The 26305-nt window shown below is 36.2% G+C and overlaps 1 protein-coding gene across 9 annotated transcripts in view; it reads left to right on the forward strand.

Moving 5' to 3' along the window:
• Positions 1–26305, forward strand: part of RAPH1 (Ras association (RalGDS/AF-6) and pleckstrin homology domains 1) — an 80464-nt gene that overhangs the window by 7427 nt on the left and 46732 nt on the right. For 8 of the 9 annotated variants that reach the window (XM_037165893.2, XM_037165890.2, XM_053657658.1 and 5 more), the window contains exons 2-4: positions 17929–18048; positions 21020–21125; positions 21872–22377. In XM_037165893.2, the coding sequence (XP_037021788.2) occupies positions 17929–18048; positions 21020–21125; positions 21872–22377 (732 nt within the window). Of the gene's footprint in view, positions 1–11770; positions 13312–17928; positions 18049–21019; positions 21126–21871; positions 22378–26305 lie in introns of those variants that run through there. The other variant, XM_037165895.2, reaches the window with a different exon arrangement.

Consider the following 26305-nt stretch of genomic DNA (forward strand, 5'->3'; position numbering starts at 1 on the left):
AATCAGGGTTAAATTTATACCAGAGGATTTTGAATTTGCTTTTCATAGTTTGCCTTCTTCCCCCCTCCAACCATTTTATCAACATTAATGCAAATATGTAACCCGTAGAAATGTATAAAAGTGAAATAAAATCCTATTATCCACAAATCTTTGCAGTTAAGCTTTTGGGTATATTTTCTTATATGTGTGTGTATATGTATTTATGTAACTCATAACTCATAAGCTCATTTAAACTTACATCACTAGCATTTTCGTTTGCATTAAATGTTTTATGAATAATGTACAACATCTGCATTATAATCCAGGATAGTCATAACACACTCAAATTTATATAGTTTTTCTTGTAGAATATTTAGTTGTTTTCCCCCTCCCTGCTTTTTTTTAATGTTTGCCTTTGATGAGCATACTTGTTTACATACTTTGTCCATACTTTGAATTTATTTTTAAAATAAATTTGTTTTTAATGTAAAATTTTTTAAAGTATAAAACATGATAGACATCTACATACTCAACACCTATAATAATCAGTTCTTTACATTTTTGCTTCAAATAATTTGTTGAAGAAGTAAGGCACAATAAAAATCCTACCCCAGGTAATAATTTATGTTGTTCTAATTCATGTTTTAGTGATATATGTGTATATATCCCCATAAAATTTTCCTTATTGCTATTAGTACTTTTGACTTTTATATAAAGGATGAACTATTGAATATCCATCATTCTTTTAAACTTTGCATTTTTACCTCAACCATATGGTTCAACATTATTCATACTGGTTCTTGTAGATCTAGGTCATTCTTTTTATACAAATAGGGCAGTTTTTCTATTTCCCTTTTGAAAGGTAGATAGGATGCCACAATGAGGATGCTTTTACATTTCTCCTGGTGCTTGTCTCTTAAGTACCTGGACACTGGATGGTGGTATTGTGGGATCATAAACTGTATAATCTCCAAATGGGTCTCTAAAGCAATGAGTTATATATGTCCCTAACCACCAGTGAGCATTACTCCACATCCTCCCCAGCTTTTGGTTTTATCACACTTACTATTTTTATTTTTGCAGTCTTAATCAGGATGAAATGGATAGTATTTTTTCTTTAGTATGTATTTTAGAAATATATTTATTAGGATAAGGAATATGAGGTTCTGTAGCATATTCAGTAAAAACTTTTTATCCATGAAACTTGTATTGTTTCAAATGTCCGTTAAGAAGTGTTTTCAAATACAAATTAAAGCTTTTAAAGAATTTTGATATCAGAGAATTGCCTAAAATGCATTAACTCTTATTTTGTGGTATCTGCCTGGGTAATTTAGATTAGCGATTTTCAGCCAGTGTGCTGCAAGAGTCTTTAAAATGTGCAATAATTGACAGTTTAGTCAGGGGCACTAATATCCCTTAGGTTGTCAATGAGAAAATGACATAGCCAAACACACCAATAGCCATGTGGTGTGAATGCCCTGTCTTGAAACATAAATATATATATAGGTCATATGATAAGAGTTGCATCATGTTGGTCACTTTGCATGATAAGTTTGCCCAGAAATCCATATATACAAGTATAAGCACCTGATTTTTTAAAAAAGCATAGGTAATTACCACTATTATCAAAGTTATACCTACTTTTTTGCCAGTTGGCAAAAAATACTTTTTGGTGCATCGCAGAATTTTAATAATTACTTTATTTGTGCCATGAAATGAATAAGGTTGAAAATCACTGATTTAGATGATTATTTGGCAAACAAAACCTGCGACTGATTTTACTTCCTGTCAGCATATTTGGGGAACATTTAATTTTTTGTAATCATGTGTAATCAAGTAGAAATATACTTTATTTTAACAGTGGCAATTTGATGAGTGCTTATGATATGAATAGATATTGTTTACTCTGGGAATGGTGAATGTATCATCTTTACAAAATGTCTTCTTTAACCCCCTGACCTCTGTATGTGAGAGAGATGAAAAACACTTTAGATTCAAAATATTTTAACACATTAATTTTAAAAGTAAAGAGTAAAAAGTAAACAGTTAATTCTCTCTAAATCTAGAATTCTGCTATAGTGTTATAGCTTTAGTCTTAGTCGTCTTTGTAGAGAAGCATGCAGGTAACAGCCATCCTTAAGTGTTATTTTTATTATGGAGAAATGCAACTCTGGATTTATTTTTAATTGGAAAGGAAAGCTAACTTTTTTTTTTAAGATTTTATTTATTTATCTTTATAGCGGAAGGGAAGGAGAGAGGGAGAGAAACATCAGTGTATGGTTGCCTTTCATGCGTCCCGTGCTGGGAACTGGCCTGCAGGGAACCGGCCTGCAACCCCGGTATGTGCCCTGACTGGGAATCAAACCGCGATTGTCTGGTTTGCAGGCCCGCACTCAATCCACTGAGCTACACCAGCCAGGGCTGGAAAGCTAACTTTTTAACCTAAGAATTCATGTGGAGCCCCCTGCATAATTTAGTTGTATTTAGCCTGTGGGTGTCCAGTTTCCTCTCCATGATTTCTGATTCGACTTGTTTACAGTCTCATCTCTCTCTGTTCTTATGTCTTTTCCCCTAAACCGTATAGGCACAAAGTTCTATTTTTTATGAACCAAGGGTCTCATAAATTTAGTGACTTTATTGACAATTCAAAGGTTTACAAGGAACAGATCACATGATGTATATAGCATTTTACTATCTTACAGCCTCTGCACCTCTTCTGTATCTGCTTTCCCCAGCCAGTGCTTCAGACCTGCCACCCTTTTTGTCCTGTACATCTTTCAGAACCATAGTCTCCCCCTTTCAGTGTGTGTTTGATCAGGAGTAGCATTATGTTGCATTATCTGTTGTTGTGTAATGGATCACCCCAGAACTTAGTGGCCAAAGACAGCAACAATCATTTTATTAGTATCTTCAATGGTTGTAGTCATCCACCCAGTTTAGGGTCTAACTGGGAGTGGTTCTTGCAGTTGCAGTCAGATTTTAAGCCTTCTATTCACTCCACATGCACTGACTGCACCACTACCCTCCTGTTGATTCACTAATGTTTTGAAGTTTCTCTCCCCTCTTTGTATTCAAAATATATATCCGCCTTGCTGAGTAGCTCAGTTGATTAGAGCATTGTCTCAATAGATCAAGGTCATGGGTTTTATCCCATGTCAGAAGACATACTAGAATCAACCAATGAATGCATAAACACTGAAATTTAGAAGAAGGAATATGATAATTTTTTAGTTGCTCTGGGGCGAAAATGAGAACCGTGTCTCTTTCCAGAAGCCTGTTACCTAGTTGGGTGTGGAGGGTGATAAGGCAAGTACGTAAATAATCACCACGTAATACAAAGCTGATTAGCTATAAATGCCAAAGAGAGGTTCAAGGTTCATGGGCCTCTCAGGAAGTTCACATTCACTCTTTTACACGTGAAATTCAGTGGGTTTTAATATATTCATCATCAGGTTGTGCAACTTCACCACTATCTAATTCCAGAATAAACTTTAAAAATTTGAATGTGTTTAGCTAAGGTTTTGCCCTCTAGTTCACCGGCTCTTCTACTCCCTATTGTTTACATCTGTCTACCAGTGGCATTTGTATTGGCCACCTGACCACAGAAGGCATTTAAATTTGCTACCAAACTTAAGAGAGTTGTTTTTTTAATTTTAATTTTTATTTTTTAAACTTTTCTTAACCTTGGAAGCAAATGCCAAAAATACTTTCTGCACGCCCCTGTGGGGAATACTGGTTGCTGTTCTGCCGAACCTCCTTTATCCCACCTCTGTTCCTTTTCAGACTACTGTCTGTCTCCTTGCAGAATGGCCCCCACTTTTCCTACACCCTTTTGTGAGAGATAACTTCCCATTGCCCGCAAGAAGGCTTCCTTAGAATAAATCCAAGCTCTTTTTCTTTAGAAATATTTGCATGATCTTGCTCTCAGTTCTCATCAGATTAATCTTTCTATTCCATGGCATACCAAACTTATATCCTCTACCTGGAGTATTCTCTCTGATCTTTGCACTTCTGATTTTTTCTCATCATTCATATCTCCCTTTAAACATTCCTACTCATGGCCTGGCTGGTGTGTCTCAATGGATTGAGTGCCAGTCTGCAAACTGAAAGGTGGCCAGTTGGATTCCCAATCTGCTCACATGCCTAGGTTGCAGGCTGGGTCCCCAGTTGGCGGTATAAAAGAGTTAGCCGATTAATGTATCTCACACATCAATGTTTCTCTTCCTCTCTTTCTCTCTTCCTTTCCCCCTCTCTATAAATAAATAAATAAATACATACATACATACATACATACATACATAAATAAATAAATAAATAAATATTACTATTCAGACCTTCTCTGTTCATCAAATATAAAGCAGCTACTTGGTCTCTTTCTACGCAGTCCTCATTTAATTATCACTACACTTGTCTTGGGTCTGATTTGTTTTGTTTTTATTTAATATTTTTCTCCCTTGTTTGGCATGTAGTGTGTGCTTACTACATATTTATTGAGTAAATGTTGAATGCAAAATGCTTGCTTTGAGCTATAGCTCCTTCTCTGGTTCATCTGGTTATATAATTCTACCTTTTTCTTCCAGAAATTTACCAGAATCTCTGATGTTTTGATCCCTTTGCCATCTTCAGCTCTCCCTGCCTTTATGAGTTTATTCCCTTTTGTAATCGTTTACTGTCATTTCAATGAGGTGTTAGGGAAGGAGAGAAATGTAATCTGTCACATTTTTAACAGGCTGAGATGTTGCTCTCAGGTTGAAGACATGAACAAAGGCCTAGTTAAGAAAGCATGGGGATTCCGGCCAAGATGGAGGCTTAGGTAGAAACCTTGCGCTTCCTTCCACAGCCAAAAGGAGGCTATCAACCAATCTAAAACCAATAAACAACCAGAAGTGCCAGAAAAATCAAACTTCATGGAACTCTAACAACCAAGGAATTAAAGAAACGGACAGCACAACCAGACCAGTAAGATGGGCGGATGGAGAGAATCAGAGGTGAAGCAGCGGACCAGACTGGCTCGGCAGGCCTGGCTGAGAGAACCCAGCACAAGGCGGCAAGACTGCATAGCAGGGCTGGCTGAATGGGAAACAGACTCAGAGCTGACTGTGGACTATGGTGGGGGTTGCCACGGTAGGAGAAACTCACAGTCTCACATGAGAGTTCGTTGGAAAGGGGTTAGAGCTGAGTAACTGAGCTGCATTGTTCCCTCTCTGATCCCTACTACACAGACAGTGGCACAGCACAGCAAAAAAATTCTTCCTGCCCTGGAGAATACCTAAGGCCCTGCCCCCTTACTACTTAACAGGTGCACCAAGGCAAAGGACTAGGGCCCAAATGAAAGAACAGAACAAAACTCCAGAAAGAGCTAAGCAATGAGGAGAAAGCCAACCTCTCTGATGGAAAGTTCAAAGCCCTGGTAATCAAAATGCTCACAGAACTGATGGAGCTTGGTTGCAAAATGAAAGAACAAATGAAGGATACCCAAAGTGAAATAAAGCAAAATATTCAGGGAACCAGCAGTGACAGGAAGAAAACCAGGATTCAAAGCAGCAATTTGGAACAAAAGGAAGAAATAAACATCCAACTGGCATGGAATGAGGAAACAAGAATTCAAAAAAATGAAGAGAGGCTTAAGAACCTCTGAGACAACTTTAAACATTCCAATATCTGAGTTATAGGGGTGCCAGAAGGAGAAGAACAAGAGCAAGAAATTGAAAACTTATTTGAACAAATAATGAAGGAAAACTTCCCCAATCTGGCAAAGGAAATAGACTTCCAGGAAGTCCAGGAAGCCCAGAGGGTCCCAAAGAAGTTGGATCCAAGAGGAACATACCAAGACACATCATCATTAAGTTCCCCAAGATTAAACATAAAGAGAGAATCTTAAAAGTATCAAGAGGAAAGTAGAGAGTTACCTACAAAGGAGTTCCAAATACTGTTAGCTCATTTCTCAAAAGAAACCTTATAGGCAGGAAGGGGCCCGAAAGAAGTATTTAAAATCATGAAAGGCAAGGACCCACATCCAAGATTACTCTATCCAGCAAAGCTATTACTTAGAATGGAAGAGCAGATAAAGTGCTTCCCAGATAAGGTCAAGTTAAAGGAGTTCATCATCACCAAGCCCGTATTATAAGAAATGTTAAAGGGATTTAACCAAGAAAAAGAAGATCAAAACTTTGAACAGTAAAATGACAACAAACTCATAACCAGCAACAACCAAACCAAAAAAAAGAAAACAAAAACTAAGCACACAACTAGAACAGGGACAGGAACAGAATCAGAGAAATGGAGATCACATGGAGGGTTTTCAGTGGCATGGGGGGAGGATGGGGTGAAAAGGTACAGGGAATAAGACGCATAATTAGAAGGCATAAAATAGACAGGGAGAGGTTAAGAATGGTATAGGAAACAGAATTCAAAGAACTTACATGTACAACCTATGGACATTAACTAAGGGGGGAATGCTGGAGGGTTGGGGGGTGCAGGGTGAAGGGGTGATAAAGGGGGAGAAATTGGGAAAACTGTAATAGCATAATCAATAAAGTATACTTAAAAAAAGGAGAAGAAAGAAAAAGAAAGCATGGCTTGGCCCTGGCCAGGTAGCTCAGTTGATTACAGCATTGTTCCAATATGCCAGCAATGCAGGTTCAATCTTCAGTCAGGGCACATAAAAAGAGCAACCAGTGAATGCATAAATAAGTGGGACAGCACATATGTTTTTCTCTCTCATCAATAAATAACTTTTAATAAAATGGCTTGTTTTCTGAGCATAATAATTAGCTTTGTATATTGAAGAGTAGAAAATAAGGTTGAAAATTTAGGTTGAGGCCATGTCAGAGAGGTTCTGAAATCATTTGATAAAGAGTTTATACTTAATTCATAAGGAATCCTTTTGGGTATTTAAGCAGAATCCTGATATGAAGTGTTTTTAAGGAAGATTAAGCTGACTGTGGTAGATTAAAGAAGAGTGTTAGGAGGTTGCTAGAATAATCTTGAGTATGTTGATATAAGTATGGGTCTGAACTAAGATAGTAGTCATCAAATTGAAAAACAAAATAAGGAGTCAGAAAAATAGATGAGCTTCCTGGTACCAAAACTGATAAATTGCTCTATGTAATTACAGTTTAGCCATGTGGATTAGTTGATTGTACATGGGACTATACTGAATGTATCATCTGTCAGTAATGTGTTGTAAATGCCTTTCCTAGGATTTTACATTTACCAGATAGATGAAACAGAAAGCAGACATCCAGCTTTATTGGACAGAGGATGTTTGGTCAGCTTGGACACTTCCTTTCCAAATCCATAAATGTTGGCAAGAAGTCAGGAATATGTAATGAGTACAAGTGTTTTACTATTTAATTCCCTTTGTTCTCATATTTAGTAACAAAGTTTTAAAAATCAAAGCATCTTTAAAAACCCCAAAGCCTTATTATTTGATTAAATACTATTCTTTGTTTAGAACTGCTTTATTTCTTCACAACATACTTGTGACATTAACCTACTTTATTTTAAATTAGTTATTACTTGTTTTTTTTCATCGAAAGGTTAGAAATGATCATCTTTTGCCTCTGTGAAAGAATTATCTGATAAGTATTTTTTAAGATGTTGAGCTTTTACTTGCATTAAGTAAAATTAATTTTATGATGGCTAAAAAAGTTAACTGAGTAAGCCAGGTAAATGCAATTTAGGAAAGGTAACATAGTAACAGTCATGTGTTGGAGAAATATACCATCGTTTCCAGGGTCTTTAGGTTAAAGTGCATTATTTAATTTGTTAAAAATGTTTTTCAGCCTATATGATTTTTTCCTTAAGTTTATTTCTGAATTTTAAAGGATCTGTTAGTTGTCATACTCTGTGTCTCTAACTGAAGGACAACTTCCTGAAGGCAGAGACTGTTTTTTTTTAATCTCCCCTTTATTCCTTTCTTTCTCTTTTCCTTAATTTATTTTGTTATAATTTCAAGTTACCGAAAAGTTGTAAGAGGTGTACAATGAACTCCCATATTCCCTTTACCCAGAGTCACCTGTTGTTTATATCTTGCCTAAATATCATTCCTTTCTCCCTGTCTACATATATGCATATACTAACATATGAGAGGGACTGCAAAAAAACTGGAATTATCTTCTGGACAGCAGGCGCCTGATAGATCAGTGTTCTAGGAACCCATCTGTGTCAATGCACTAGCTGGCACTGTTGTGAGAGGCTGTGTTCGGCTTCAGTGGATTTTTTTTAAGGCTCTTTCAGTGTGTTTGCCCATTTTGTGATGGGTGATTTATGAGTGCACCTGCTCACAGCACGCTTGAATGTTCAGCAATTTTTGACCAAAACAGCATGACCACTGTGCCCTACCATCCCTGTTCACCAATCTCACCCCAAGTGACTTTTTGTTTGTTCGTTTGTTTCCCTGGGTAAAAAATAATAAATAAATAAATAAGTCCTCAAAGGGAAATGTTTTGCTGATGTGGGAAAGCACTAAAAGGCATCAAAATCAACAAGTTCAAAAACTGTTTTGAGCAATGGAAAAAAATGTCTTGATAGGTATATTACATCAAATGGCGAGTACTTTGAAGGTGACTGAAGTTCAAACATGTAAGAATAATATACAGTTTTTAATAAATAAATTCCATGAATTTTGTGGTTTCTCCCTCATCCATGTATACACATCTTTTTTTCTGAGCCATTTGAAAATAGTTGTAGGCATTGTGCCCTTTATGGCTAAGTTCTTTAATATTTGTTTCCTTAGAGCAAAGAAGTTCTGTTACATACCTGCAGTACTATTATCAAAATCAGAAAGTGTAATATTGATATAATATTGTGATCTAATCCACAGTCCATACTCAACTTTCGTCAGTTCTTCCAATATGGTCCTTTATATACTTACATATTTTCTCTGGGTTAGGATCAACCATTGCATTTATTTGTCATGTCTCTTAGGTGCCCTTTAATCTAGAACGTATCTTCAGCCTGCCTTTGGGCAGGGTGTATTCCTGACCTTTACATTTTTTAATTTTATAGGCCAATTATTTTACAAAATGTTTCCTGTGATTTGATTCAGGTTGTGTATTTTTTTGTGTGAGGAATGCCACAAAATGGTAATGTCTTCTCAGCGTATCATTACACAGAGCATAAGTCCCAATATTGATGATTTTAACTTTGATCAAGTGGTTAAGGCAGTGTCCCTCATTACTCTGTGGGGAGATATTTTAAAAATACATAGTCTCATAAAATTTTCACTCACTAATTGTAGCATCTATTGATGATTCTTACCTGAACCAGTTGTTACTACAATGGTTGCAAAAGGGTGATCATCCGTCATTTCTTCTGTATTAATTTGTTGACATTATACTGTAAGGAAGAGCTTTCTTCCTCATGTATTTATTTATATCAATATGAATTAATGGGCTCTTATTTTAGTCAGTGGGTTAGAGTTTGTTTATATGTTAAGTTATTTTGATCCTTAAATTGTCCCAGATTAGGGACCCCCTTCAAGCTTGGCTCCTATGTCCTTATGACGGTCTTTAATGAGCACTTTCTGGCGCAAGAAGATGTTGTAGGGTTTTATCTTTTTTTCCCACCTATCCCAGCCCTGAAACTATTACTCTGATGATCATTGTTACTGTTTGGGTAGAATATGTAATCAGAAAGCAGGTGTCATGGCTATGAGGTCCTTTCAGTAGTCATAACCTACAAACACACACACACACACATCTATCTTTATTTATACTCTTTCCTTTACCTCTGTTTGAAACCTTGAGTTCATACTAATGATCAAAAATTTAATTTAGATAGCTTGTATGGCACACTGCCCCCACCCTCCCCAAAACATGAGCTGCACGAGGGGCTAGATTTCCTGCTGTGCATTTGGCCATCTTGTAGGGGAATAGGGCAAAAGTGAAGAAAAGCAGTAGTCACTTGTCTGCCTAATGAGGCTTTCAAGAATTTCAAGACAGTTTCTCCTACCCAAGATAATAAAGTCAGAGCATGTACAATATCCACTGTTTTCAAAGATGTTAACTGCATACTTAGGTAAGTTCATCAGGAAAGGTCCCAAGTGTAGAGCAGAATGACCAAGATGAGCATCTCTGGAAGCAGTAGTGGAAGCTCCATTTCTACAGATACAGTGACCATATTAGTTTCCTAGAACTGCTGTAACAAACCACCACACACTGCATGGCTTAAAAAAAATTTACTCTCATAGTTTTTGAAATGAACTTGGAAGGCTAGAATAAAAACAAAGAAGTTTTACAGTTATTTTTGTTTATTTTTTAGTTGCTCAGTGATTTCAGATTATGGTTTATGATATACTGTGTAATTACTAATAATAACATGGATTATTAGACCTTATTTATAGGAGTGTTAAGAGTTTCTTTAGAGCATTGAACTAAGATTAGCTTTCTTTTTTTTTTTTGCACTTTGAGGAGTTCTTGTTTGAGGTTTAGTAGATTAAGTATTTCTATTCCAGTGTTATAGAAATCAAGTGTAAATAAAGGAATGAATATGATTCATCATTCTGTAAAAGGAGTTCCTTTACTAGGGGGTGCATTTAAGTACTCAATAAATAAAACATTATATTAACAGAATTACCTTTAATTTGATTTATAGCTCCTAGGCATCATAATCTCTTTCAGCTGTTAAAACAGTTGTTTTTATGCATCCTTATTTGATCTTTAGTTACTTAGCAGTTAATGTTCATGAGGATATGTTAGTTATGTTCTGGGTTGTCAAAAACAGAGACATACAGGAGAAGGCATAAGGGTATGAATTACCTTCTATGTCCTCTGGGTAAGGAGCCTTATATTAGGGGGGTACAGTTCCATGTGGAAATTTTACAAGAGCACCATGACGGCTAAGGGGTGGGAGAGGTTAGAGGGTAGAGTGACTGAGTAAAAAGGAAAAAGGACTTGTGGACATGGACACCAGTATGGTGACTGCAGTGGTGAGCGGGTGTAAGGGGACTAAATGGTAATGGAAAAAAATATAATAAAAACATTTTTAAGTGTTTGTTGATAGGTAAAAGAGAGAGAAAAAGAAAAGAGAAAGAAAGAAAGAGAGAGAGAAGAAAGAAAAAGAGAGAGAGAGAAAGAAAGAAAAGAAAAAAGAAACTTAGTTCATGTAAATTCCCTTATAGCCAAATTTACTGTGCTTGCTACTGCGAAGCCTTTGAATAACACAGTACATTGCCTCTTTCTTAGTCCCTTTCAATCCTTAGGAGATCATGGCTTCCTTTAAATTTGCTTCATGTGCAGGCCTACAAAAGGAAGGAACTTTGTTCTTACAGAATTTGTTAATCAAGATACTTCTGTGTTTACCATATCCCCACAGTTAGGATTAATATTCTTTGAAGTCATGGAAGGTATTTTTTGCTTCCTTTGTATCCTTCCTATTCATGTAATGCTGTTTATAGGCAAAGTATAAACCCTAAGTTTTATACTTTGAAGTATTAGACCCTAAGGAGAACTTGGGCCTTTTCTTTTGAGGGCCACAAACCTGGAGAGAATAGTGGTGTATATGTGAAAAGCCAATTTTGACATTTTTTCTTTAACTCATCTGCTTTATGAATTAATGACAGGAGCTATACAATGATGTTTTCTGATTTGGGTTTTGTTTTGTTTTTTTTTTTAAAGACCAGGCACACACTACAAGAGGATCCTCAAAAAAAGAACCCTGATGTAGGCAGAGAACAGATCTATAAATAAAAGAAATGTACCAAAGATGTAATATTTTAAATTTAGGGAAAATTCAGTTTAGGTTCTCATATTCAACATTATGTATCAAACTAAGCTACTTAAGTAGTGTACTTAATTACATAAAAGAATGAATAGTAAACTAAAAATTCACATAAATATTGATTGCTGGATAGAGAAGAATTTACTGAACTAAATAGTGTAAGAATTCAAAAGGAATAGACTTTGTATCTCTGATAACTTTAAAAAAATAAAACATTTAGCAGTGTCTTTAAAAAAAAGTTTATTTTGCAAAATAAAAGGTAAAACCTAAGGGAAATGTTGCCACATATACCACATAGGTAATATCTGAGTCTGTAAAGAGCCCGTGTAAATTCAGTTGGTTTATTAAATTCCCATTTCCCATTTGGTCAGTTTACAGATGATACCATTTAGTTCACAGCAGAACTAATGGTCCTGTGTTGTAGGTTAAAAGAGAAACATACCCCAGTGCCTTATTTAGATGAGCAGCTAATGGCCCTTCATTCCCTATAACTGTCACTTTGTTTTACATTATGTTGTGTCCATTTCTCTCCTTTTCCTTCTCAGCTCTGACTTCCTCCCTCTTCCTTTTGATGGGTTCTCTTCCTCTTTTGTGCCTTACTAAATTTAACAGAGGTTTTTCCCCCTTACTCTCTCCCCCGCCTCTTCTGATTTAGATTTCCTTCCTCTTGCTTTTATTTTGCAAGAGTTTTATCTTACACAGTTGGAGGCAGTCCTTGAACCTGGGAGTCTTCGTAGCCCCTCTTCTCTAGTGCCTGTTTTTCTTTGGAATTATTTATGGAATTAGAACACCATAGGAAGTGTTTAAAAAACCTCTTTTTGTGTGAGTGTGGTAGAGTTACTGAAACATAACTGGATGTAAGGAACTAAAACTTGTTTCTAAATGAATAATTCACAGAAGCATGGAATTATGGTTATAGAGGAGGAATAATTGCAGTATGTTAATTAGGGAATCTTCATGCTGCCTGATTGCTCCTTGGTCTTAGGTAGTACTCCTTCTAGGTTCTTCTGCCTTTAACCAAATTGTAGTTATGCAAAACTCCATCGCTTTTGTCTGGCAGGTCCTCTCAGTAACTGTAACACAACACACTACAGCAGTCTTCAGACTTAGAGAGCATAAGAAATACCTGTGGGAACTTGGTAAAAATGTCCTAGTCTTTGGAAATTAGTATTGAGTAGATCTTGAGTAGACCATTTAAAACTGACTTTAAAAGAAACACCCCAGGTAATTTTGATGCAAGTCATTAATTAGCAGACCACAATTAGAAAATCATTGCTGGCAGTATCATGGCCAAATTCTTTGGTAGGGCTTATAATTTTGCCCCTACCTTCTCTCCAGCCCCATTTTCCATAGGTCTACACCACACATGTTGCAGAGGTGCTTACACTTCATAGGCTTTTGGTGATTTAAGATACCATGGACCCAAGCACATGTGGGTTGGGCCCACACCCTGCGAGGGCAGTGGTAAATCACTGCTGCATTTTTCCCTCAATCTTATCTTTCTTACCTAAAAACCCTATAGTGAGACAGCTCACTCCTTCACAGGGTCACCAGGAGTCAGAGCCCATTTGATGGCATGTACCACCATACAACCAGTGCTTCAGAAATGTAAGGCACCTTAAGAGTTCTCATTTGTCTTACTTTCTCATACCTTTATATCCTTGCACATGCTGGACCCTGTGCTCAAAACTCTCTTCCTCTTACTTGCTTTGCATAGTCATTCTTCAGATCTTGCCTGAAGCATCATACCTTTCCTATTTTCTTCTCAAATTGAGTTAAACTACACTCATGTAACATATCTGTGTTATAGCACCTAACACAGCGTTTCATCATTGTTTGTTTTCCTTATTAGATTATATTCCTTCAGGACAGAGGCTTCATGTTCATTTCTGTTCTTCCAGGGTCTAGCACATAGTATAGATATATAGTAAATATCACAATCAAATCTTTTTTCGCCTCTTTGGGACATTGAGCATGCTAGATTTAGAGATGTGCTATAGTGGCACTCTTCCTGTATTCTGGGAGTTTTCACATGGTTTTAAGTATAGGGTACTTATTTTTACAAAAAGCAATTATTTTTGATTTATTAAGGGGACGAAAAGAGGGACGCTAGCTATACTTACTCCCCAGCTATACACCATATATTGTTCTTGTCACTCTCTCAGTATTTGATTTATGTAAGTTTATTTCCTCTCAGGACTTCAGTTTCCCCGTCCATAATATCTCTACCTAATATATACAGTGGTCTTCTCTAGTAACTCTTATACTGGCACCATGTCCTTTGAGTAAAGTGCCCCTTTCCATTTCTATGTTTGAGAATCCAGTTGTAGTGGGGGTAGGGCTTAGTTTTCATGATTCTATATGACCAGGTCCTGCCTTAGTCCTTGGCTTTTAAATCTCACTCTTGTTTGCAGTGTACTTATTCAAACTTTTAAACCCTAATGTAAGCCCAGCCTTCTTGATAAAGATTATTATTCCATCTCACAGTAAGGAAATTGAATAGTAAACAAAAATATATTCCAAGAGGAAGGTTAATAAGGAAAATATGCTCGAATAATTAACTTCATGGAAAATTTAGTGGGACTAATATTGTTTCATATTAAGGCATACTAAATAGATGGTTTCATTATGTGTAGTAGAGCTTACTAATATTATAAGCTTTAACTAATAATAAATGAAGCATGATTATTCACTATTTATGAAACCAACCAACATATAAGCAATGGTTGTATTTCCCCATTGTTTCTACTTTTACTTCATGAAATAAATGTAAATTAGTTTAAATTATTAGTTAAGTCATTATTACTATACTGTGAATTTCTGTAAAAAACATGATTTTGAAATAATATTCAAACAAACTAAACCTTCTCATTAACTTAACTCTTCCCCATTTTTTCCAGTTGGATGTTTGCCAGACATCTTCAGAACAGAGTCCACACCCAATGTGGCTGGAGTGGAGAGTAGTAGGAAGAGAGGTCAGAGAGGTTCCTAAAGGCCAGACTACACAGGCCTGTTGACCGGCCAGCAGCTTTGGATTTTAGTCTGTATTCAATATGTCTGCAACTTGGGGAGCGTAAACCTTTTCATTTATGTAGGATACACTTATTCTTTCAGGAAACTGGTATAATGGAACAGGGAATTTAAGTAAAACTTTAATATTTCCCCCAAAGTACCTAATCTAATAATCACAGAACAATAAGATTTGTTCTAGTATAATGATAGTTTCCTCAGACCTGTTTGCATACCATTAAGGAAAAACATCATATTAGAAGCTATTCATTTAAATCCACATTATTTTTTTTTTAATTTATAAGCTCTGTTTTCTTTTACTTATTCTCCCTTTTGTTTGGAGTGACAGTTGACTGACTGACTATTGTATTATGTTATTTGCATTTTATGCTGCTATCATTTCCATTAAGGGCATTATGTTGAGAAATTCAGGTTTAGTATTGTGATTTAATTGGAGGCAGGCCTCAAAATATAACAAAGAATGAATTTCCTTACTAGATTTGCTGACTTTAGACAGTGCAGAAACTATAAAAAAACTTACTGGGGGGTTCTTCACTTAGTGTGTGAAATAAACAGACATGATGCCATAGTGGAGATAAGAGAATAAAGGTCAATATCAGCTTCTAAGGAATGGAGAGTGCTGTTTTAGAGTATAGATCCTTAAATGTTGCAAAACCTAAATTTTTATTGGAAAAGTCTCTGAATAAATGTCTGAAGTTAATTTTTATAAAAGTAACTCAAGTGGTAATAGGAATTCAAGAATACTGCAATTGACAAGTTATGTAAATGGCAAGAGTTGAACAGTTGCCTCAAAATTTCCCTATTCCATAATTCTACTTGAGTCTATAGTAGTCTAGGTAAACAAAACTATTAATGAAAATATTTAAAGAGATTTTTTAATGTAAATAATTATTAGGTGTGAATTACAAGAAACTCACAAAACACAACAGACTTCCATGTGTAGTCTGTAGTTCTCTTTGGTTCTGTGGTCATTTAAAATACTAAAATTCATTTTGAACTGTGTTGTGTTTACTCTGTAAAATTATATTCCTGTTGTTTCCCTTTTTTAAAAATAGAGTCTTATAGGCAGTTACAGTGGGTGTTCAGACGGGAAGTGCAGACATAAGTATCATCCCAAAGCAGAATTCCTCCTAATATTTTAGTTTCTGGGTTATTCCACTGTGTTTAGTTTTGAAAATTGGGGAGGAAGAGGAAGTTGACCATTACTTTTCCCAGTTTGGTTGCTTGTTGGCCCACATTATGAAAACTCAGTGTTACTACTCCTAGATATTTTCAAACGAGCATCTGTTATATAAATAAGTTACCTGATCACATGAGGTTTTACTTTGCACTAATATTTTATGTTTGATGAGTAGATAATTCAACGAGGAATGATATAAATTGAGATCGATCTGTGGATTATTCAATAATGAATAAAAATCTTAGAGATAGTATTAACACAAGTGAATTTCAAAACCAAATGTCTTTAAGAGCCACATTTATGAATTGGAAGATTAGTGGATTCATTTTCATTTGTCAAGGTACAATGCCCTGATTTATACATGGTTAGAGTAGTAACATTAAGAAATTAGAACAATTATTTCTGTTAGAGATATTGATAAGCTTTTTTCCTTTGTAGTTATTAAGTTTAAGAAAATTATTTCAGTGATTAAAATGAGATATGGTCTGATTTTTAACATTGTTAGAACTAATTTTGATTGATTTTTCAACATTATTTGACCCTTTCTGCAAATTTTTATGCAGCAAAATAAGGTTTAAATTTTAACTTCAGGACATCTCATCAGCTAATTAGCTTCTTTATACATAACCACATTTAAGGATCACAGAGGTAATTTTGTTGATTGCTTCTTTGGAGGTGTAAGATAGTACAAATTCTTATTTGAGATTAAGGATATCATTAATTTCTGAAGAATTTTAAAACTATTTGATAGGTTGTATCCCAAATATTTCCTAGATCCAGTAGAACAAAATATGTGTTTCAGAAATGTGAGTCAAGAACATAGAATGCACAATGATGATATTCATTGTGTCCCTATGTTTATATGTATTACTCCAAGTTGAAGGAAAAAGATTTGTGGTCAGATGAATTTTGAATATATAGAGTATGTTGTTTTAAACAAAACTCAGCTTTACTGAAGAGTTTTCTGAGCTTTTAATATTGAAATATTTTTTAATTAGATTAATTTTACTTTAAAGACTTTATGTGTCTGGTCAGTCATTGATTTTATTTTGTGTAAACTTTTTCTCCCTTCACAAAATAATATGCAAGTTCCATGTCAGATACCACATTATTTTATTCTTTTAGAGATTTTATTTACTTCTTAGAAAGGGAAAGGGAGGGAGAAACAAAGGAACAGAAACATCGATCAGTTGCCTCTTGCCCCTCAACCAGGGAACCTGGCCCACGACCCAAACCCTGACTGGGAAATGAACCGGCAACCTTCTGGTTCCCAGGCCAAGCACTCAACCCACTGAGCAGCACCAGCCAGGGCTGTCACACTGTGTTATTAATGGGAAAAAGCAAAATACCTTTTTGTGCAAGGCACTATATACTTAAAAAGTCACTACATGTGGGAAATGTTGTATACTAAATTCTAGTTTTCTGTTTCAAATCTAGTCCCTTGGATTTTGCAGGAACAAATGGGGAAATAAGGTAAACGATAGATGGGGTAGAAAGTGAGACTAGGATAGGAGGAACTAATTCAACAAACTAGATTAGATTAAAATTTTGGTTTTGTATTTTCTCTGAAATGCTTGTTGGACTAAGTTTTTGCAAGATAAATACTTATTTGTATTTAAACAAATTTTTACAAAAAATACCTTGTTGCATTAAAGTCTTCTGGAATTGTTTCTCTGTGGCATTTGGGGTGTTATAAAATTAGTGGAGAGAACTGTTCTCATATCCTTTAATTAATGGGAGTAATCTGCAATTTTTAGATTATTTCTACTTGTGATTTTGGTCATAACCTAATACAGTTCACTTTTTCACAGTTTTCTAAAAATTTGACCCTTAATTGTTCATTTCTACTCACTTGTCAACCCTGACTCCAGAATGACTTCTAATTTTCTTTTATAATATAAACTCTGTAGTTGTGAAGATTTGACTCCACAGAGTTGCATTATATATCAGAACATACACTGCATACTTTCTGAAGATTAACCTGTAACTGTCTGTTCTACACAAATGTGTTTCAGATGGAGCAGCTGTCAGATGAAGAGATCGACCATGGTGCCGAAGAAGATAGTGACAAAGAAGATCAAGACCTGGACAAAATGTTTGGAGCTTGGCTGGGGGAGCTAGACAAACTCACTCAGGTTAGAAAATGTGCTTGAAAAACTGGTCAAGAATTTTAAGTTATGACCGTGTGCTAGAAGTTGATAAGTATATGGATAGAGGTTGCATTTCCCCCTGTAAGGGGAAATGTCCAAAGCATTAAAAAGTAAACGAACAGTGCTGTAAGACAAGATATTCTCTGGTTATTTGAAGGAGTCTAAAAAAAAAATACTTGTGACAGAGGTTCCGTTCATCTACAGGGATTAATTAAAATCTGTTTCATAAATTGAGATTGCTGGCTAAAATGTTTTAAAGCCTAAAATTTTAAAATCTAAATTTTAGCAAATCCTATTTCACAACTGAATTTGAAAACATTTTACAACATAAATAATATCTTTACATGCAAATATTTTCTATTACATGATTCCAGAATACTGACAAAATTCCATTCCCAGCTGCATTTTAAAACAGTGGCAAAGCTTTCTCATTTGGTTTTATTGTATCTTGGGGCTTATTTATCTGTTTTTAAAGAACAGTCTTACCTCTAAAACAGGTCACTTTTAGAATAAAGGGTACATTGTTACTATCCCAGTTAATACATTATGTTTAACACCTGAAAATGGTTGTATTTATTAAAACAACTTTAACTTTATGGCAATGAGAATAGTAGAACAAAAATTACTTTCATTCCTTAATATCTCTGGGAAGAACTTTTATGTAAAATTGCTTAAATATGCAATTCCTTAATTAGTAGAAAAGATGGTAAGGTATAAACTTAAAGTACTGGTTTGTTTCTTTCCATAATAGTCTATAATTAACTGATACACTCTTTACATAATTCTTAGATCATTTTGAAAAGCACACATTTCTGACCATAATCTGTTATTGCTGAATTTTGAGGAGAATGCTTTTAATTCCACAAGGATCTCATAAGAATCATTCATTTCATCTCCAATCAGGAGAAATAACATTGCTTATTGAGAGAAAGGTCTTATATTTGTAATTGTGAAACCATATCAGTTTAATTCTTAATTTTTTACAAAAGGTGATTTTGGCCTAGAGATGATGACTAGGCTATGCAATTCTATGCTGAGGAGAAAAAGGAAAGGGGAAATAAAGTAGAAGAAATAGAAAATAATGCATGAAGGAATGTATGTGAGGGTAAGCTGACATGTGTGGGGTTTCCTCAGCTGTATGGTTTCAATGGTCATACCTGGGAAGGAGGCCAAGAAGAGAAAAGACAGGTGGGTATCACTCCAGCTGCTCTAGGTGTAGTACTCCATGCTCCTCCACTGCAGATGGCATTTCTGCTGGTCCAGTACCTTGTTTTCTTCTTCATATTTTAAATCCCCTGACATCTATATGTAAAGAGCGACTCACCAAAAAAGTCAGCTCCTAAACTAGTGCTGTGACCGTTCTTTTCATTATACAAATCTGTCTTTAGAGAGAAGGAGTTTTAAAAACCATGTAATGTGGTTCACTGCTAGCAAATTGCTTTTTAGCACTTGGGAATTTTCAAAAATTTTACTAGTTAGGGGCTTTAAAACCACAGGGTTTTTGTTTATTATTTTAGTTCACTACAAAGTGTCATTTGTGCACCTATATCACACATGCAGTGTTAATAGATTTTCACTTTTATATTAAATCAGGTTTAATTTTTAAGTGGTCTGTGAATCTCCTGAAATTTTGTGTAAAATTGAGTGTGTACTTTTATCTTTTTCTGGAAGGTGCATAGCTTTTTTCAAATTCTCAGTGAAACCCCAATCCCTACCCTCCAAAAGATTAAAAACCACCCTACTAAGTTACCAGTTTCTTCGTATCAAGGAGTATTTCTTGCTCTTTCCTTTGTTGTCCCAGCACCATGAACATAGCAAATAATTATAAGTATCTGTTTAAACTGGTAAGTAGACTGACTTTTAATATGCCCTCAATTATATTCAAGTTACTTTACAGAAAGCATTATCTACCTATTAGTCTTTATTTCCACTGAGAAAAGGTTATTAAATTGCAGCAAAAGACTTAGGTTTGAGGTTCAAGGAGAATTTCCTGGCTGCTTTGTGAAATTTTGAACTAAGGCACTAAAATGGTCATAAATCTCCTTCATATGATAGTTTTAAAAACTGGATGGACACTTGCTGAATGGATTTGTTTTATCTTGAGATAAATTAAATAAAGATAATAGCAGTCTAATCTAATTCCATGATTCTACTATCTAGCATTCTTTTTTATTTGAAATCTATTTAATAATTATAGATAGGAATTCAAGTTTTGAAAGACTAATCTCAATATTTGGAAATTATTTAAATAAAAGCTAAATAACTAATGGCCCTTACTCTGAATTTCTCTGTTGTGAACATCTTACTTTCCTTATTTTAGAAAAAGTGTCATTTTAAGACACAGTGAGATAACTTACTAGATGCCCTGCCGCGAAGTGCAGTGTAGCTCTAGACTTAGCACAAACAGTGTGGCTGAGTTACAGTGTGCCCTCACAGAACGTGGAAAGAACACTGATATTCCATTATAATTGTAGCCGCTCCATTAAGATCTTGGGTCTCACTAATTCTGAGTCCAGAATTGTACCTTATTTCAGGGTACTTCATGCCAAGAGTGATGCTGTGCTGGACCAAAAACAAACTACTTTTGAGGAAAGAGATAACAGAATTATCTGCATCATTTCTTCCTATTTATCTTACCATGCTCATATTTATGTACCTAGTTTATTTTATAGTAAATTGATGTAAAATGAATTGTGGCTATATTTGATGCATTTGGAAGGATATTTACTCTTAACTATGACAGTCTCAAGTGCCTTAAGTAAGATTATTATCTAAAAAATAAAAATATACTCTCACCAAAATAATATGAAAACCAATTATACTTAAGGCTGTTACCTAGAAAAACTAAAGGTTTTATTGGCTGTTCTATAACAATTTACTTCATCATAAAACAAACTAACTTATTATATAATTGAGACATGAATATAATGACTTAACAAAATTTTCTTCTTTAAAGAGTTTGGATTCTGACAAGCCGATGGAACCAGTAAAAAGATCTCCTCTTCGCCAGGAAACAAACATTGCCAATTTTTCTTATCGCTTCTCCATATACAACTTGAATGGTAAGATGTAATTGGAAATAAAATGTAAAATTGTATACTAAGTTATATAATGTAGAATCAGTACAGCTGCAGTTTCAGATATCTCAATATAAAAATTATGTACATAACTTGACTGAGTTCTTATAGTTATTTGTGTATTTCTTTACTGATACAAATGATCACAGAAAAAAACAAACTGGAACATAGCTAAAATAGTGTTCTGGTTGAGTTATTAGTAATTGACAAGGTACATACTCAGGTGGAACCTCACAAAAAGTAATAAAAGTCCAGTGAAGTTACTTGTTAGTAATTTTATAATCAGCCCATTTGGCCTTTATTAATGTCCTCTACCTAGTTAACTTTATAGTATTTGACTGATATTCCAATCTGTAGTTGTTTTAGGCTTTACATTTCTCTTTATGCCCTCAACTCTAGGTAACATCTCTACCAGGGCACTGATCATATTAACAACTTAGAGCCTCTGGTAAAAAATTGCATTTGGGATACGGTTAAAACTAGGGACGGTGCACAGGTTTTGTATTATTTTCTCTTCTGATTGCTTAAATCTTAAAAGATGGAGTGTTTGCTTCTAAAATTTCTCTTGGAATATAAAACACAAAACTTAGAAATATTATACTTGAGAGGCTTTAGGTCCAATAAAGATGACTTTTTTGGTTTCTTCCCCTAAATTCATTAACTGATTTACAGTAAAATGTATACATTCTGATTCAGTTTTATGGAAACATGATATATGTTGTTCATTGCAGAAGCTCTGAATCAGGGAGAAACCGTGGATCTGGATGCCCTAATGGCCGATCTTTGCTCTATAGAGCAGGAGCTCAGCAGTATCAGTGCAGGAAATAGTAAGCGTCAAACCACAGAAACAAAAGCCACTCAGAAAGTACCTCCTAGCCGACATATATCGAAACATGGCACCTTGAAAGGACTGTCTTCATCAACTAATAGGATAACAAAACCATCACATGCCAACTACTCCCTGGATGACATTACTGCACAGTTAGAGCAGGCCTCCTTGAGCATGGATGAGGCTGCTCAGCAGTCTGTACTAGAAGATGCTAAGCCCTTAGTAACTAATCAGCACAGAAGAACGGCATCGGCAGGCACAGTGAGTGATGCTGAAGTACGCTCGATTAGTAACTCCTCTCGCTCTAGCGTCACTTCTGCAGCTTCCAGCATGGACTCTTTGGATATTGACAAAGTAACACGCCCTCAAGAACTGGATTTGACACATCAGGGGCAGCCAATTACTGAGGTAAGCAAATTGAATTTTTTTCCTGGTATTTTAGTATTAAAGTAGAAAACAATATTTTTTTATGTAAAGTTTTAAATAACTTTATTTTTTCTGCATTTAAAATTTATCAAGGATACCTCTGAGCAAAGCTTTACAGTCACCACAAAAATAATATATTACCAGCTATGGCAGTGTCACAAAAACGATTAAGAAAAGATTTAGGCTGCGCCAATGGTACAGAGGAGCTGTGCAAGGCTGGCACTTTCAGCCCACCCTGCTGGGTTTGGAGCCCATGTGTGGGGCTGAGACTTTGGTCCTGCTCTGCTGCAACCAGCTGCCCAGAGCTAAGATTTTCAGAGTGTGACCCCAAGGAGGCTTTGGTCTGCCGGCCAGATGGGCAAGTGCTGTGCTGTGTGGCTATACTGTGGGGATGCAAATCCAAGCTCTCCTGCAAGTTCTGTCCGCAATACCCTGTGAAGGAAAAGAAGTGCCCATCTTCTCCTACAGACTTACAGGTACCACCGCAGTGCAAGATTGTTTCAGTCGGCCTTGCCAAGTCCCAGTTACCTGTGCTGGGTGCAATTCTGTGGGTGAGAAGGGAGAGTGTCTCAGAGCAGGGACATTCAGAGTGTGAGACTCTCAGAGGCTATTCTTTGGGACTGGGACGAAGTGCTCAGTGTCTTCCTGTGGGTTGGGTTGGTATCATCTCCAATGGGAGACTATTTTGATCTATCCCCCTGAGCCCACGGTGGCTGAGCTTGCTCTTACATAGGGGACAGCTGGCTGTACTGACCCTGAATCTGCAGCAAGCCCGCCTAGGGCAAACTAGAGATGGAGACTCTGGCAGAGACTAAGGGGGGTGGCTTTGAAGCAGGGGTTGCTTTCCCTTAATTGAGTGCCTGACTGCTTGATCCCAAAGTAGGGGTCCCACAAGCCCAATCTTGGCTATCCTGGGCTCATCGTACAGTCTCTCTTTTGGAGGCTCTGTAGAAAAACCAGGCAGCCTCAGAGGAAGGCAGAGTAGATGAAAGGTGAAGGCAGACCTCAGGGCACCTTGGTCCTTTTACAGAGCCTCTCCCAGGTATGAACAGGGAGGAGCTGACTCTTTTACACAGATTGGCCCCTCACATGAACATCCATGTCCTGGAGACACAGACCAAACAGTGAACAATGTGGTAGCTACACATAGGTAGCCCAAAGCCAGTTACACACAACATATGACAATGACATGTATCTGAAGTCAACCCAAGTGGACCCAAACCAACAAAACCAGTGGTGGGGCTTCAGACCACACCAGAGCTCAACCCAGCTAGCCACACAACTGGCCCACCCAAAGGAGGACTCCTGCAGGCAACAGACCCAGCTAGGAACAGCACTGTCTCAAGGGACAGCCCTTGTACAGCTTCTCACACATGATAGTCAAGATTTAACATTACAGTCTCACAGCCTGAAGGGTTAAATCGATCCACAAAAGTGCCAACAGCATTCAAGATTCAACTACAACAGGGGTACACATAAGCCACAAGAAATACTCCTGCAGCATGGAGCTCAGGTGATCTGGAAGACTGTGCCTCTGAGCCCAAAAAGACATCTTCAGCATAAAACTATCAAAACAAATTTGGGAGACACAGTACATCTACCTAACACAGACACCAAATGGGGAGGCAAAGAAAAATGTCCTGAACAACAACAACAAAAAAAACCCAAGAGAGATCCTCAGAAAAAAGAATGAAAAGAAACAGATGAAGCAGAAGCAACCCAAATATTAGATGCAGAGTTTAAAGTTAACGGTTGTAAAGATGCTCAGGGATCTTAGGGGAAAAATGGATGATCTCAGCGAGAACATAAAGAGATAGCATTAAAAAGGACATAGAAACCACCTTCTGCAGGTGGTTCAGTTCCTTGGAGTGTCATGCTCCACTAAAACATTGCAGGTTTGATCCCCAGTTGGGGTGTGTACAGGAGGCAACTGATCGATATTTCCTCACATCAGCATTTCTCTCTCTTGCCTACTTCCTCTCTCAAAATTCAGTAAAAACATATTCTTGGGTGAGGATTTAAAAAGAAAAGGACATAAAAACCATAAAAAAAAAGAACCAGTCAGAAATCAAGAACACAATATCTGAAATGACGAATACACTGAAAAGAATTTAAGGCAGGTTATGTGAAGCTGAGAGTCAAATCAGTGAATGAGAGGACAAAGTAACAGTAAGTAACCAAGTAGAGCATCAAAAAGAAGAGAGAATTAAGAGAAATGAGGCAAGTCTAAGGATTTCTGGGACAGCGTCAAACTTAACATCTGCATCACAGGGTTACCAGAAGAGAAGGCAGTGAGTAAGGGATAGAGAACCTGTTTGAAGAAGTAATGACTGGAAACTTTCCTAACCTGGTGAAGATAAAGTTATAAAGTTCAGGACGCACAGTGTCCCAATCAAGTATGAACCCAAAGAAATCCACAGCAAGACCCATCATAATTAAAGTAGCAAAGGTTAAAGACAGAGTTTTAAAGGCAGCGAAAGAGACAGTTACCTAAGAGAGTTCCCATAAGGCAGTCAGCTGATTTCTCAACAGAAACACTTCAGGCCAGAAGGGGTTGGCATGAAGTATTCAAAGTGATGCAAAACAAAGGAACTGCAACAAAGACTAGTCTACCCAGCAAGGCTGTCATTTAAAATTGAAGGTGAAATAGCTTCCCAGACCGCAACCCCACCAAAAACAACAACAACAAAACAGCTAAAGAACTTTATTACCACCACACCAGTATTGCAAGAAATGATTAAAGGACTCCTCTAAGAAGAAGAGAGGCAGAGAAATGAACATATGTATAAAGAAAAAAATGGCAATAAATAAGTATATCAATAATAACCTTAAATGTAGATGGATTAATGCTCTAATCAAAAGATACAGGATAGCTGAATGGATAAGAAAACATGACCCATGTATATATGCTGTCTACAAGAGACCCACCTCAGAACATAAGATTCACACAGGCTGAAAGGGAAGGAATGGAAAAAATATTCCATGCAGATGGAAACTAAAAAACAAAAAAGCTAGCATGGCGCTACTTATATTTGACAAAATAGACTTTAAAACAAGGGCCGTAACAAGAGACAAAGAAGTTCACTACATAATATTAAAGGGATCAATCTAACAAGAAGATATAATCCTCTTCTACATACATGCACCCTATATAGGAGACATAAATACATAAAATCTGGGTGGACTTTATGGAAGAGATTGGTAGCATTGCAGTCATAGTAGGGGATTTTAACACCCTACTATCATCACTGGATAGATTTTCCAGACAAAAAAATCAACAAGGACACAGTGAACTTAACACAATAGATCAGATGGATTTGTAAAAAAAGAACTGATTGATTGATTTGTATAGGAATAGGAAAGGAGAGAGAGAGAAACATTGATCAGCTACTTCCCACACGCACTCCTTCCCCAGGTTGAACTCATAACCTAGGCATGTTCTTTGAATGGGAATCAAACCCCAGACCTCTTGGTGAACAGGATGATGCTTCAACCAAACTACACCAGCCAGCCAGGGCTAGATCAAATGGATTTAATTACTATTTATAGAACATTTTATCTCAAAACAGTAGAATATACATTCTTCTCAAGTGCACATAGAACTTCTCAAAGATAGACCGCATGTTAGGACACAAAATAAGTCTTAACAGATTCAAGATTAAAATCATCTCGCATCTTCTCAGATCACGATGGCATGAAACTAGAAATCAACAATAATAAAAACTCAAAAACAATCAAACAGATGAAGGCTAAATAGCATGTAATTAAACAGTAATGGATTATCAATGAGATCAAGGAAGAGATGAAAAAGTAACTGGAAACATGAACACACAGGTGTACCTCAAGAAGCAGAAAAAGATCAAACAAACAATCTAATGCTACACCTAAAGAACAAAGAACAACAAATAAA

Source organism: Artibeus jamaicensis, unplaced genomic scaffold, assembly GCF_021234435.1.
Source record: "Artibeus jamaicensis isolate MK-2021 breed Jamaican fruit bat unplaced genomic scaffold, CSHL_Jam_final contig_1015, whole genome shotgun sequence".
In the NCBI taxonomy this organism is placed as follows: Eukaryota; Metazoa; Chordata; class Mammalia; order Chiroptera; family Phyllostomidae; genus Artibeus; species Artibeus jamaicensis.